Raw genomic sequence first — 12,691 nt, 5'->3', positions numbered from 1 at the left:
CAGCTGCAGTGTGCAAAGGAATGACTACATAACTCCTTATCAGTTTGAGCAATTACCAAATTTATTGCTACAAACACAGACATTCCTTGCACTTCCTCTTGTCCAGAAGCTTTCCTCTCCCCAAAACTCCACTTAGTGGGTAAAGGTCTGAAGCCTCCAGCCCAAGTCCACAGTCCAATCTCCAAAGCACAGTCCAGTCTTCCCAGTCCAATCTTCCCAATAGCAATCAAATGCAGCAGAGACCCTCCTCTGTGTCTTCTCCAGCAGTGTCCTGGCAGACCCCTCTTCTATGCGTCCTCCAGCAGAGTTCTGGCAGCCCCTTCCTCTGTGTCCGTGTGTATGTAGGTTCGTCCATGTGGGTGTCCCTCTGGAGCTACCTTTTATCCTTGTATGTCCTGATATCCAAAATGCAGCTCAGCTGTGAGCTACTTCATTAGTCCATGTCCATTCAAAGTCCCATCAAGGTCAAATGAAGCTCAGGTGTCCATCCAGGTCTCCTTTGGCCTTAATTGATTACAGCCGTGGAGCCAGCCCTGCCCTTCCCAGAGCGGTCAACTAGCTGTCAAAACATGGGATCACTGTCAACTCCACATTATCCACCTGATGATCTTTGATCTTACATTACAACTGTCAAAGCCTCAATGGCTATATTTCACAGTAGCAAAGGTGGTTTAAGCAGAGTTAACAAAATAGGAACACAAGGATGTAGGTCTCTTGTTATCTGGTGTGCTCCCTGGGGCATTTGGTGGGCTGCTGTGAGATACAGGAAGCTGGACTAGATGGGCCTATAGCCTGATCCAGTGGGGCTATACATGTTCTTATGTTCTTATCAGCAAAGTACCCTGCCCCCATCCTCCCCATCCCACCCTTGCCATCACCTTATCTACTCTGGTGTGTCACCTAGGAGCAACTGGGGTATGTGCAGAATATCTGGCTGTTTGTGTTGGAGGCTCTGAAACACATGATGGCGGCATGGTTTTTACACCACTGGAATGGGTCTTATGGCAGTGGATCCCAGGATATGTTGCCCTAGGCCCTCAGTAGGATTGGGCTGCTAGTTGGCACTGGAATAGTTCTATGTAAATTGGAGGTATCATATTCCATTTATGTTCACAATTTGGAGCTTTTGTGGAATCTCAGTTTGGTTCTGAATGCTCCATTGGTGGTGGCTCTGACCAGAAGTGCCTTTCAACAATAACAAAGAGGACTGCAGCTTTTTATTATAAAAAAGGGAACATCCTAAAGTTCCCTTGTTGCAAAAGAATTCTTAAAAGTAATACATTTTGAGCATCCCAAGACTCTTCTCCAGGTCATTCTATGAATGTTGCACAAACACCTTGTCCTCTATTAACCCAGCCTTCCAACTGCTTTTCTCATTAGAAAGTTGAGCGAAAGGAAGAAAACTAGCTGGAAGGCAGTGACTGGTTTCCTAGTATGCCAGAAGCCCTTCAGAACTTTCAGGAAAGTCACTGTGGCCCCAGTGTGGAAATGCTGGAAACAATATTTTGCTCTGATACATGAACTGACCCTATTACAGGCCAGCTCAGGAACATCAACTTTGGATGAGCAGCTTCCACTACCAAGGAATATAGAATTAGAGCTCGCTATGTGCTGTGCTGTGCTGTGCCCCAGGAAATACATGGTGAGGGTGCTGATTGACACTTCTTATCCTTGTCCTCACCAGCATCCTCAGTAGCATCGTCGGGTTCCAAGAACAATAGTGAAAAGGGCACGGGTGACTTTAAAAGCATGGGATAAATTTGCCTTGTGGCAGACTTTCATTGTCCTTTTGAACCAGGTTCCAGGTTCCATCCCTTCCTCAGAATTTACGCCAGTAATTTAGAATCACTGGAGGCAGAGAAGCAAATGTTAGCCCCCCCCCCAACATTTTGCCAACAGCATCACCCTATGGTGGGAAGGGATTGTAGCAGTGACCCCACACATGCTAGTACTTTGGAGAAGTACAACAAGAAGCACTTGTTGTCTTGTGTGCTCCCTGAAGTATTTGGTGGGCCACTGTGAGATACAGGAAGCTGGAGTAGATGGACCTTTGGCCTGATCCAGCAGGGCTCTTCTTATGTTCTTATCCATTCATGACTGATAATAAGATATATGAAATGAAGGGGCATTTCTTGCAGACATGGTCATTCCTAAATTAAGATTCTGTTTTCTCCTGCACAAGAGATAGCCACTCAAACTATAAAATTTTTTCCTAAGTTGAGAGATGTTCTTAGTGTTAACTCTAATTCTTAAGGCATTCATTTGGTTCATAATCAACCTAACCTGTGTTTCCTGCCAAACTAATGCAGGGGTCCCATTATGTTATGGAAATGGCACATGATATATAATATTTGTTCATTTATTTATCCAAGTATTTAAACCCCACCTTTCTATGAAGAGGCCTCCAAGATAGCTTTCAGCATTTTAAAAAGTTCGGTCAAATAATATAATAAAATAAAATAATAAAAACCTCAGGTCTGATCTCTCTAGGAGCCAATGTTATAAGCTCTCTCCCCGGGCACATGATCTTTCCTCCCATCAGGACTCCGGAGCACTAACACACACTGACAAAAATGACCGTAACATGAACAAGCATACTTAGGTGTGAACTTCAGTGCTTCCAGTTTGCACAGGCTCTGTTTTAAAACATTTTGACGACCTCTTGATGTTTAAAGACAAGAATAATTTGTACCCTACAATGTTTTAATCTGAAATTCCATGAATACTTACTGTAGATATGGAGGACCTTGTAGTCAAGATGTGAAACCAAATTTCAGTGTTTCCTGGATAACCTACCTTGCAAGCAAAGAAGGGATTGTGGTGGCTCTTGTGGATGGTCGGGGAACAGCCTTCCAAGGTGATAAGATGTTGTATGCAGTTTATCGAAAGCTTGGGGTTTATGAAGTTGATGATCAAATTTCAGCAGTACGGTAAGTATTAGAGAACAGTTGTCTAATATAAACTGGAAGCCTGCCAGCCCAATCTACCATAACTTCCCATGCAGTGATGCAGTGGTACCAACGTGGCATCTCCTGTATTCCATGGGGGAATTTCAGCATGTTGAGACCTCCTCAGGGTAAGGAACTATTTGTTCTCTTGCCCTGGGTCAATTCGGACTGATGCCAATGATATCACTGGTGCATTGAAGGTGGATAAGGCCCAGGAAGGGGTTTGGGATTTGGAGGGCACCACTGCCGCCAAACCCTCCCCCCTCCCAGATTCCTGCCCCATCTCCTCCTTGTTCTGCCTATCCTCCTCCCATTCCAACCTTCCCTACCTCCCTGGCTCCCTTCCAATCCCTGCTCAACCTTATCTGCAAGAGTGGGCATCTTGGAATCTTCTGCCATCACAACAACCCCAAAAGATTGGGCTCTTTTTCTGACAGAGACCATGAAGCTTCTGATTATGAACAGTGCTGCTACTACAGATAAATATTATGGTTAAATAATTGATATACTCCTGTTTTCCTTCATAAATTCACAAATTTGGAAGTTCTCTTAATATAAAGGCTAGAGCAAAATTAATTTAGTTGTGGAAAAATCACATAGCATGTCTGGCAGTTTTTCTACACATATGGTCACTTATTTGGGGGGGGGCGGTAAGCATCTGGTAAGAGAACACTTGTTCCAGAGTGGTAAGCCTCTGGTGCCTGAATGGTTCTGCTGGGACCTGGGCCAGCAACCCCAGAAGGTGGATCAAGGCCTGGAATATAGGATATAGCTGATACATTCCCCTTCCAACCCTTGTTCCACCCCCTTGCTTCCCCTTCCCACCCTGTTTCGCCCCCCTCCATCTCCATCCTGCCACCCCCATGGTGACATGCCGGTGCAGGGGACTCTGACAGATCCACTGGTGAGCCACCGCTTGCCACTTGTGGCAATGACCGAGCTGCTTCCGACAATGGGTCAGATTTGCAACCACTGTAAAGTAACTTATGCCATTGGAACGCTAGTTCCAAGAGCGTAAGGGCAGCCTCGGACTGGGCTGATAAACATGTGCTGAACTAATTAATGTATGGGCAGGTTTTTATTTTTTATGATGATGACAGGATATCATGACTTGACAGGTAGATTCCGAGTGGAAGAGCCAAAAATAGAATCCATGAACCCTCATCCCCACACCTGTGCTCAATATACCTGATAGCGCTGCATCTGTATACAGGTTCTGTCTTATCTCTTCCATCCTGTTTCTGCTTATTGACTCTCTCATTTCCTCCTTATACCAAGGATACTGTTGCTTTTATCTGCCTTTTTTTTTTAAAAAAAGCAAAGCTGGAAGTAGATTGGGTGCTTTAGCATTTTGACCATCTTACCGCTGTCACTTATTTGCTTTTCTTTTGAACAGGGCAACTATAGCACTGCTTGCATTATAGTAACCATAAAAGTTATAAATTAGGTTTTTATTGCTCCAAAGTGTTCAGAAACAACAGAAAACGTGATTAGGTGGCCATCCATCTGGCAGAGGGCCAAGTCATTCTCCTTTTGTCAGTCCACTGTGAAGGTCTGTGGGGAACAGCTCCAATGTTACTGTGGCTGTTTGGCCCAGTTTGCCTTCTGTGTGGTTACTAGAATTGTTTTGGTTGAGCAACTATGAAACTACAAGCCAAAAGTACTGAAAACTCAGATGGAGAATTCTGTGGCAACAGAAAAGCTGAGTCAATGTCTCTGTTGGCAGTTAGGACCACTTCCCCTCCTGATCTGAAGACATCCACCATGACCCACTTGTTGTAATGAGGCCAGTGATTTCATAAGAATGAATAAGGTTCCTGGTGTCAAAATGGCCCTGTTTATTTTCTTTGCCTTTTGGCCTCCTCAAGTTGTTCGTGTGTTGGAATAATAAACATTTTTTAAAATAAAAATAGTGAAGGAGTTTTAAGCTGGATATGGAAAACTGAAGATGGAAAACAGCCCTTGACCTACTTGTTTTTTGTCTGTCATTTCCTCTTTGGCTTCGTTGCTGCTGTTTAAACGAAGTTACTGTCTGATACGTTGCCCTTAATCTGGTTTAGGGCCCAGTTCCATGGCCCTGTAGTGCCAGCACTGGAGCCCAGCACCAGTACCATATGTCATAAACATGCTGTAAAGCATGTTTATAGCACCCAGGTGAGGAGGCAGCACTGGTGCAGGGCAGTACCAGTTGATGCTGGGCCTCAGCGATGGGAAGACAACTCAGCAGTGCAGTTGGCAGTAAGTCTCACTGCCGGCCAGTGGAGGATCTTTTTGGAAGGGGGGAAGATGGGGGGGGCAGAACTGGGTGGAGGAGGGCAAATGGGGAAGGGACTGGCCTGGGAGGGGGTGGGACCAGCAGAGGCCTCTTCTGCTGGATCCAAAGCTCTGCGTCATACTTGCAAGCCTGACATGCAGCTCTTTGGGTCTGTGCTAGTGAATTAGCTGGCACAGACTCAAGGAAGCCCATTGCAGAGGCTGAGGCTTTCCTCAGGAGAAGGTAACAAAAGTCCCCTTCCCCTGAGGAGACCTGCTGTATCCTGGTGCCCACAGGATACAGAAATCACTATTTTTGTGCCACTTCCTCCAAGTACTTCCTCCAAGTACTAGTACCTCCAAGTACCAGTACAAGTACCAAGTACTTCCTCCAAGTACCAGGAAGCATAGGATTGGGCTGTCTGCTATATACTCATGCATTTTCATAGAAGTATTGGTTGAAGACGTGTCAAACCATTTTCCCTTGCACCTACCTTTTCCACACAAGATTGCTCAGGGTTTGATAGCATGTTGGCAACCTTCAGTCTTGAGAGACTATGGTATCGCGCTCTGAAAGGTGGTTTTGGAACATCATCTAATGTGGCTGAAAAGTCCAATTCGGGAGTGACAATCCCTTCCACAATGGGAGCAGGTGCAGTCTGACCCTGGTCTGTCTCCCTGGCTATGGGCCTTCCTTCTTTGCCTCTTAGCCTCAGACTGCTGGCCAAGTGTCTCTTCAAACTAGGAAAGGCCATGCTGCACAGCCTGCCTCCAAGTGGGCCGCTCAGAGGCCAGGGTTTCCCACTTGTTGAGGTCCACTCCTAAGGCCTTCAGATCCCTCTTGCAGATGTTCTTGTATCGCAGCTGTGGTCTACCTGTAGGGCGCTTTCCTTGCACGAGTTCTCCATAGAGGAGATCCTTTGGGATCCAGCCATCATCCATTCTCACAACATGACCGAGCCAACGCAGGCATCTCTGTTTCAGCAGTGCATACATGCTAGGGATTCCAGCACGTTCCAGGACTGTGTTGTTTGGAACTTTGTCCTGCCAGGTGATGCCGAGAATGTGTCAGAGGCAGCGCATGTGGAAAGTGTTCCATTTCCTCTCCTGTTGTGAGCGAACAACATGCTCTCCTGTTGTTATCAGGGTTTGATACTACCATGTTAAATTAGTGTCACCAGAGCACCTTGTGAAAATACTTCTGTGTTTGAAGTTGAACATGCCAAGTGAACATGAGATCCCACAGACTGAAAAGGGCCAAGATTATATTATAAATATGGCAGGTTATAAAATTGTTAGAATGATCCACAAATATCAGCAGTAGAAAATCTTGCAGACCACCTCATTCAAACTTTAAAAACTTGTTTCTGTTGCACTGTCAAAGCTAATAGTGTAGGCATGATCAGTGCCTGAATGGGAGACCTCTGGGAACACGATGGAAGCCACAGTAAAAGGAAACAGAAGATATAAGTAACATAAAGGATTTCCCCTCTACAATCAGGCTTCACTGCATTGTACCTAAATAATTGCATGTGGTTTTGCTAATCTCAAAATCTAGTTTAAATTGCAGGGTAGTTACTAATGTAATGTGTAGTTAAAGCAGTGTTCATCCTTTGTCATTGTCATCATTCAAAAAAAAAAAAAAACACAACATTTTTAATGACAGCCCAATCCTGAGCTACCCAGGGTGTGGGGCTGTGGCAGTGCCGAAAATGACTGCAGCAGCATCCTGTGCACTCCGCAGTGGTGTAGCTAAGGGAGTGCAGGGGGTAGCAGTTGCACTGGGCATCAAGCTTTAGGGGGCCAACAAGCTGAGCTTGACACTAGTGACCAAAATTGTGAAAATCTTAGTAGGTATGAATAATACCATCATGTTATAAATCATTGGAAAGGTAATTTAATGCAGAATACAATTAAACAAACTGCACTGGAATATCCGTTTGCTATCAAATGTTATAGCCAATTAACCAGAAAATGGAAACACAACTGCCTTGTGGAACAAAAAGTGGATTTGCTTAACTCCAAACTGACCTATGAGATTGTTTGTTCTGAGTGCCAATGAGATGTTAATATGATACAGTGTGGGACTAATAACTTTTTATTTATTTACTTAATTAAATTTGATTTTGTTATGCGGGGGGGGGGGTTACAAAATGTTCTTTGACCCCAGGTTGCAGATAGATGCCTTAGTTATGCCACTGACTGGGGGGAGGTAGCAGAGCAAGTGGGTGGTGAGCTGCTGGGGGGAGGAGGTGGGTTCCTCCCAATTTTCACTTTTTAAAAAGCCTGGTGTGATGTCGCTTCTGGTTGTGACATCACTTCCGGGGAAACATTTTGAGCTTGGCACTGGGCTACACGATCATTAGCTATGCCACTGGCACTCCAAGCAGCTGTGGGCAGCACCTCAGGAGAAGGGGACTTTTGTCCCCTTCCCCTGGGTAAAGAGAGTAGCCCCACAATGGAGCTACTTGATTCACCACCAACAAAAAGGTCGGCGGTGAATCAAGTGCCTCCGTGTTGGGCAGTGAGCCCAATGTGGAGTCTTTGGATCTGGTGGAGTGACGCTCCACCAGTCCTGCCTCACTCGCTTCCCACTCTGTCCCCCAGAATGCCTCCCCTTGCCCTCCCCCCACCTTCCGCCTCCCCAGAATGCCTCCTCCCCGCCCTCCACCTGTCTCCCTTCTCCCCAGAATGCCTCCTTCCCACCTCCCCCCACGCCCCTGCTTACCTCTCTGCTGCTTGGTGGTCAGTGCAACCACCGAGCTGTGGAGGATGGGTGCCCACCCAGGGGTAGCCTGGCGCTGGCCAGCACTGAGCTACCACTGGCGCTTGCCCAGTGGCAGGGTCCGCAAATGTTCCTTACGTATGCGACAGTGTGCACTGGTGGTGAGCCGGCGTGCCGAGCCCAGAACTGGGCTCCAAGACTCCCAAATGTTTGAGAACAAAAAGCTATTGTCATGACATATATTTTTGAACTAATAATATTTTTTTGTATTTGTTTCAAACAGAAAGTTTATAGACATGGGATTTATTGATGAAAAAAGAATAGCCATATGGGGCTGGGTATGTATACTTCAAAAAATTCTTGATTAATCCTTTTTCATTGAGTAGTGCATTCCACCTATCAAGAACTGCTCCTACAAAAGCCTTCATGAATTGCATGAGGGGCTGTGTGTAGGTCACCTTTGTCCTCCACTCCAGCAGGAGAATGTAACATGAAATAGCCAGACTATCACATGCTCATGATGTTTGCATGAATTAACAGGAAGAGTTCCATCAGTGTCTCTAGGGTCAGTCACCACTTCAGCTTCATCAGCACCCTCCTTTTTCCACACTGGGTTTGATTCCCCATTGAGTTTCACAGTGTGTGTGTGGGAGGCCCATATTGAGCCTCCAGCATAGCAAGAGCTTGTGCCCAAAAGCAGTTCCATAAGCAGAGGATGAACACTGGCCCAACTGTGAACAGACAAGAGGAATGCAGTGTATAGCTGAGAGCTTGCAGACTGAACTGGGACCCAAGCCAATCATTAATTGATTTTGTCCAATGATTCTCTGTTTGTAAATGTTGGTTCTCTTTCACAAAGCATTTCAGTCTCACTCGCTTCAACTGACTGTGTTCTTCTGCCAGGAAAAATTCTTTGTCTGGCATGATATTGGTTTTGCTATTTTCTCTCTGTGGCCTATATTCCCATAAGAGTGGCTTGCCCAGAAACACAATATAGGACAGATTTTAAAGTAAAAACATTCAAAACAAAGTACGGTAAGTTCACTAGTATTAGAGGTCAAAAACTAATATTTTTGTACTGCATTTATCTTAAGAAACATTTTATTCTGTACAGCGTTATCCAAACTGTATGGAAGAGAATGTGTTAGGGATTAAAGATTATGATGCTATGGATAAAATATTCCAGTGCAGGGCTTAACGTCCAAGAAAGGGCGGTGTATGAACATGCTGAATTTACTAAGCCCACCATCTCATAAGTTTAATAATCATAAATTTAATCTCATAAATTTAATCTCATAAGATTGTACTAATTATAACATGAAAAACAGTTTTCTACCCCAGAAAGGTATACAAGACTATCTGTCTCTCACAGCTGAGGAGATAGTCCCTCTCTCCTTGAGTTTCTTTGTCATTTTAGATTATAATCAGGTGAGGAGATATTACCTCACAGTTCACAGCTGAGGAGGTATTCCCTACACAGCTGAGGAGATAGTTCCTCTCTCTTTCTTTGTCATCTTAGAATATAATCAGCTGAGGAGATATTCCCTCACAGCTGAGGAGATATTCCCTCTCTTGTGTCTTTGTCATTTTAGATTATAACCCTGTAAAAAGGAATTATTTTAATCTTACATCACTTTGATTCTTACTGATGGGCATTTAAGAAGCAATAATAGTCCTGTGATTCCCCCCCCCCTTAAAGCTATTTGGATATTGCTAGCTGGGACATATTCTTGCATTGTTATGTTTCAATGTTATTTTTGCATTATTATATGATGTTTCCTAGCAAAGGAGGAAATATTTGTCACAACTTCCTACAACTGTCTCTTACAGGGTAAAGTGTTAAAATATCTTAAGGATTCTACCTTTCACTGTTTACCTGCTTCATGTTGGGTGAATGTGATTCTCTTTACTCCTGTTTCATTGCCTTCAGTCCAAAGTCACTAGCTATCGTGTGGAAAAAGTGACCTGGATATTAATTCATTTAAAAAAAAAAAATACTGCAAACACCTCTTAGCTCTGTGACTTTCTTCCCTTTTCAACAATGTTGTAAGAAAGTTTTAATGTTTTGCTCAAGTACAAAAGATTGCATTCTCTAACTTATACTGTTCTCCATAGTACCCCTCCTGGATCTCCTCAGATATCAGTCCCCAAGTCTCTCTCTGAGTTCATAGTTCCAGCTGAATATGAACTCATCCTCCCCTACTGTTTCCCAGCCATTTGGGTTATGTCAAGAAGCAGCAGCAGGTTGAAGAGTCCACAGCTCCACCCCAGAACTCTGATGGCAGGCAGCTGAGCCTTTCAATACAGCAGGGGGAGAAATCCAGGGATGATATAATTCTGTGAAATGATTAGATCTTGTTCCATGCATCAGGTTCAGTGAGTGAAGACACTGCATGCAAATGCTCCAAGTCTTTCTTTAGACATGACACACCAGAAGTCTGTCAATTGCTCTCAGATTTATTTCCTGAGCTTCTCTGAAATGGTACTTGATGAGGTGCCAGAATGAATGTTGTCAGTGGGGTGTGGACCATTATTCACTGGAGCCTCATAGTAGTCATTAACACAGGCCAATCTTACATATATTTCCTGGTAAGTAAGTTCTGCTGAGTTCAAATGGCTTATTTTCAAGTCACTGTGCATAGAATGGCACCTATTTAGCTGGCGTGGATATGAGAAACCCCATAGGGGTGGCTGTGGCTTTACTCAGGGTAAAGGGAAAAATATCCAGACCTCCAGCCTGCTCCTAAGCGGCACTGGATGCAGCACAAGCCTTGTGGACTGGCTGCACCAGCACAGCTTAGGATTGGGCTGTAAGGCTATTCTTTTTTCCTTCAGCTTTTTCCCAGAGTTCCCTTTTTCAGCTAGATAGCAAACATGTAAGATCTCTCTCTCTCTCTCTCTCTCTCTCTCTCTCTCCATCTGTCTGTCTGTCTGTCTGTCTCTCTCCAAGATAGAGTTCCAGTAAATAAAGTATTTATACACTTTATGACCACATGCCTTAACTTGATCTTCTTAACAGAAGTCTCCCAAACACTGTTGTGTCAACCAGCTGTGCGTATGTTTTTCACACCCTTCAAAAGCCAACTTCTTGCTTCAGACATGTTTGAGTGAGAAAATTTAGCACAGCACAGTTGCTCTCTGTGTTGCTTTGTTTCCTGATGCAGGCTGCTGGGAATATTTTGCTTCTGTTATGCTCTGCTTGTATATTTGGAATTAGATGTTGCAAAGATATTGTGGGTCTCCAGTATAATCCAAAGAAAACTAAACCCTATTGCACAACCCCTGGACTTGAGATTGCTCAAGGAAGTTGTGGGGGGGAGAGCACTTTTCACGTTCTGTTTATACTGTGTCTTCTTTCTGATAACATTTTGCTCCTCTCAAGGTAAGCTGCATTTACAACACCTGGGCATGGAAAGCTATGCCTATGAATGACTCGTAAGGAAAGTTACTGTGGAAAGGAAGAGTGGCAGGATCTCCCATTTGCTCCTGTGCCTGGTGGAGAATTATCCAGGCTTATTCAGAAGTCTGGGTTTGCTTTGGGCCACAGACTGCCAAAGCAAATATTCATTTTGGCTTTAGGATTTCACGTCTTGGATTCTTAGAGAGCAAATACTTCACTGCAGGGCGTTAACTTCCCTCTTATTTCTTTCTAGTCTTATGGTGGATATGTCGCCTCACTGGCACTTGGATCTGGGACTGGCGTATTTCAGTGTGGCATAGCAGTGGCTCCTGTCTCTAGCTGGGAGTATTATGGTATGGAAACAACTCATACATCCCAACCCTGAAAAGCAGGCCACAAATACTGGTTTTATTTGTGAACCAGTTTCTTTTAGAAACTGGGTCACTACCAGGAGTTTGACTACTGGCACAATTTGCAAGAGCTACTGACCTCACCTAGAAATACACTTTTCTGGGAATGAACCGCAGTGCACACAAAGGGATTTCTGAGTAGACACACATAAGCTTGTGCTGTTATACAATTAGGCTGCAATCCTAACCACACTTTCCTGAGTTTCCCCATTGAACAAAATAGGACTTACTTCTGAGTAGACCTGGTTAGGCTGGTGCCCTTACAAAACCATAATTCCGTAATCAGAATAATTGTGCAAATGTCCTAAATTATGTAGATATTAATTGACTGGAGGCACCAACTCGGTTCAATATTAGCAAAAATGGACACAGCTTTATCCATGCTAGGTCAGATATCTGATAGAAGAAGTTTGGAACAGTAACAAGGAAGGAAGAATAGGGAAGAGACAAGCAATATGTGCAGGAAACAAGTGAAAGTGAGATTAGAAGAGGCATGGAACAATTTTGGTTTAGGAGCAGGAGTTGGTATGTAATTTATATCCATTCACTTGGTATGTAGAATTAACAAAGATAGTTCATGCTCTCAGTGCTAACACTTAACATCCGTTAAGTGAAAAGAAAGGGAAGAACCTGGATGAAGGAAAAGTTTCTCTAGTATGAATAACTCACAAAGGCTTCATGTACCAAAGATTTAATGTTTTCCCAGCACAGTCTAGGTCCTAGGACACTGCCTTCTTCCCAAGTTTTGAATATGAGGTAACGTTCATGCTAAATGGAAGATTTGTCTAAGAGATTTTCCTTCCCATTACAAAAATATATGTGCTTATTGAATTACATGATCATCTGTGGCACTTTTGAAAGCTAAAACGTTTATTTTGGTGGATATTCATGGTCAATCTACAGCCAGCACAGCATTTATGAGTGGAGCTCCACCAGTCGTTTCCACATAACTGGC

At 44.0% G+C, this 12,691-nt stretch overlaps 1 protein-coding gene across 1 annotated transcript in view; it reads left to right on the top strand.

Annotated features, from left to right (window-relative positions):
- The window catches only part of LOC136636807 (prolyl endopeptidase FAP-like), a 61,992-nt gene that overhangs the window by 42,069 nt on the left and 7,232 nt on the right, over positions 1–12,691 (top strand). The window contains exons 21-23 of the mRNA XM_066612097.1: positions 2,736–2,930; positions 8,210–8,264; positions 11,580–11,679. Coding sequence (XP_066468194.1) covers positions 2,736–2,930; positions 8,210–8,264; positions 11,580–11,679 — 350 coding nt within the window. The remainder of the gene's footprint in view (positions 1–2,735; positions 2,931–8,209; positions 8,265–11,579; positions 11,680–12,691) is intronic.

The sequence above is a fragment of the Tiliqua scincoides genome, chromosome 1 (genome assembly GCF_035046505.1).
Source record: "Tiliqua scincoides isolate rTilSci1 chromosome 1, rTilSci1.hap2, whole genome shotgun sequence".
In the NCBI taxonomy this organism is placed as follows: Eukaryota; Metazoa; Chordata; class Lepidosauria; order Squamata; family Scincidae; genus Tiliqua; species Tiliqua scincoides.
Note: the sequence above shows the minus strand (reverse complement) of the source record. Positions and strands in the feature narration are given on the sequence as shown.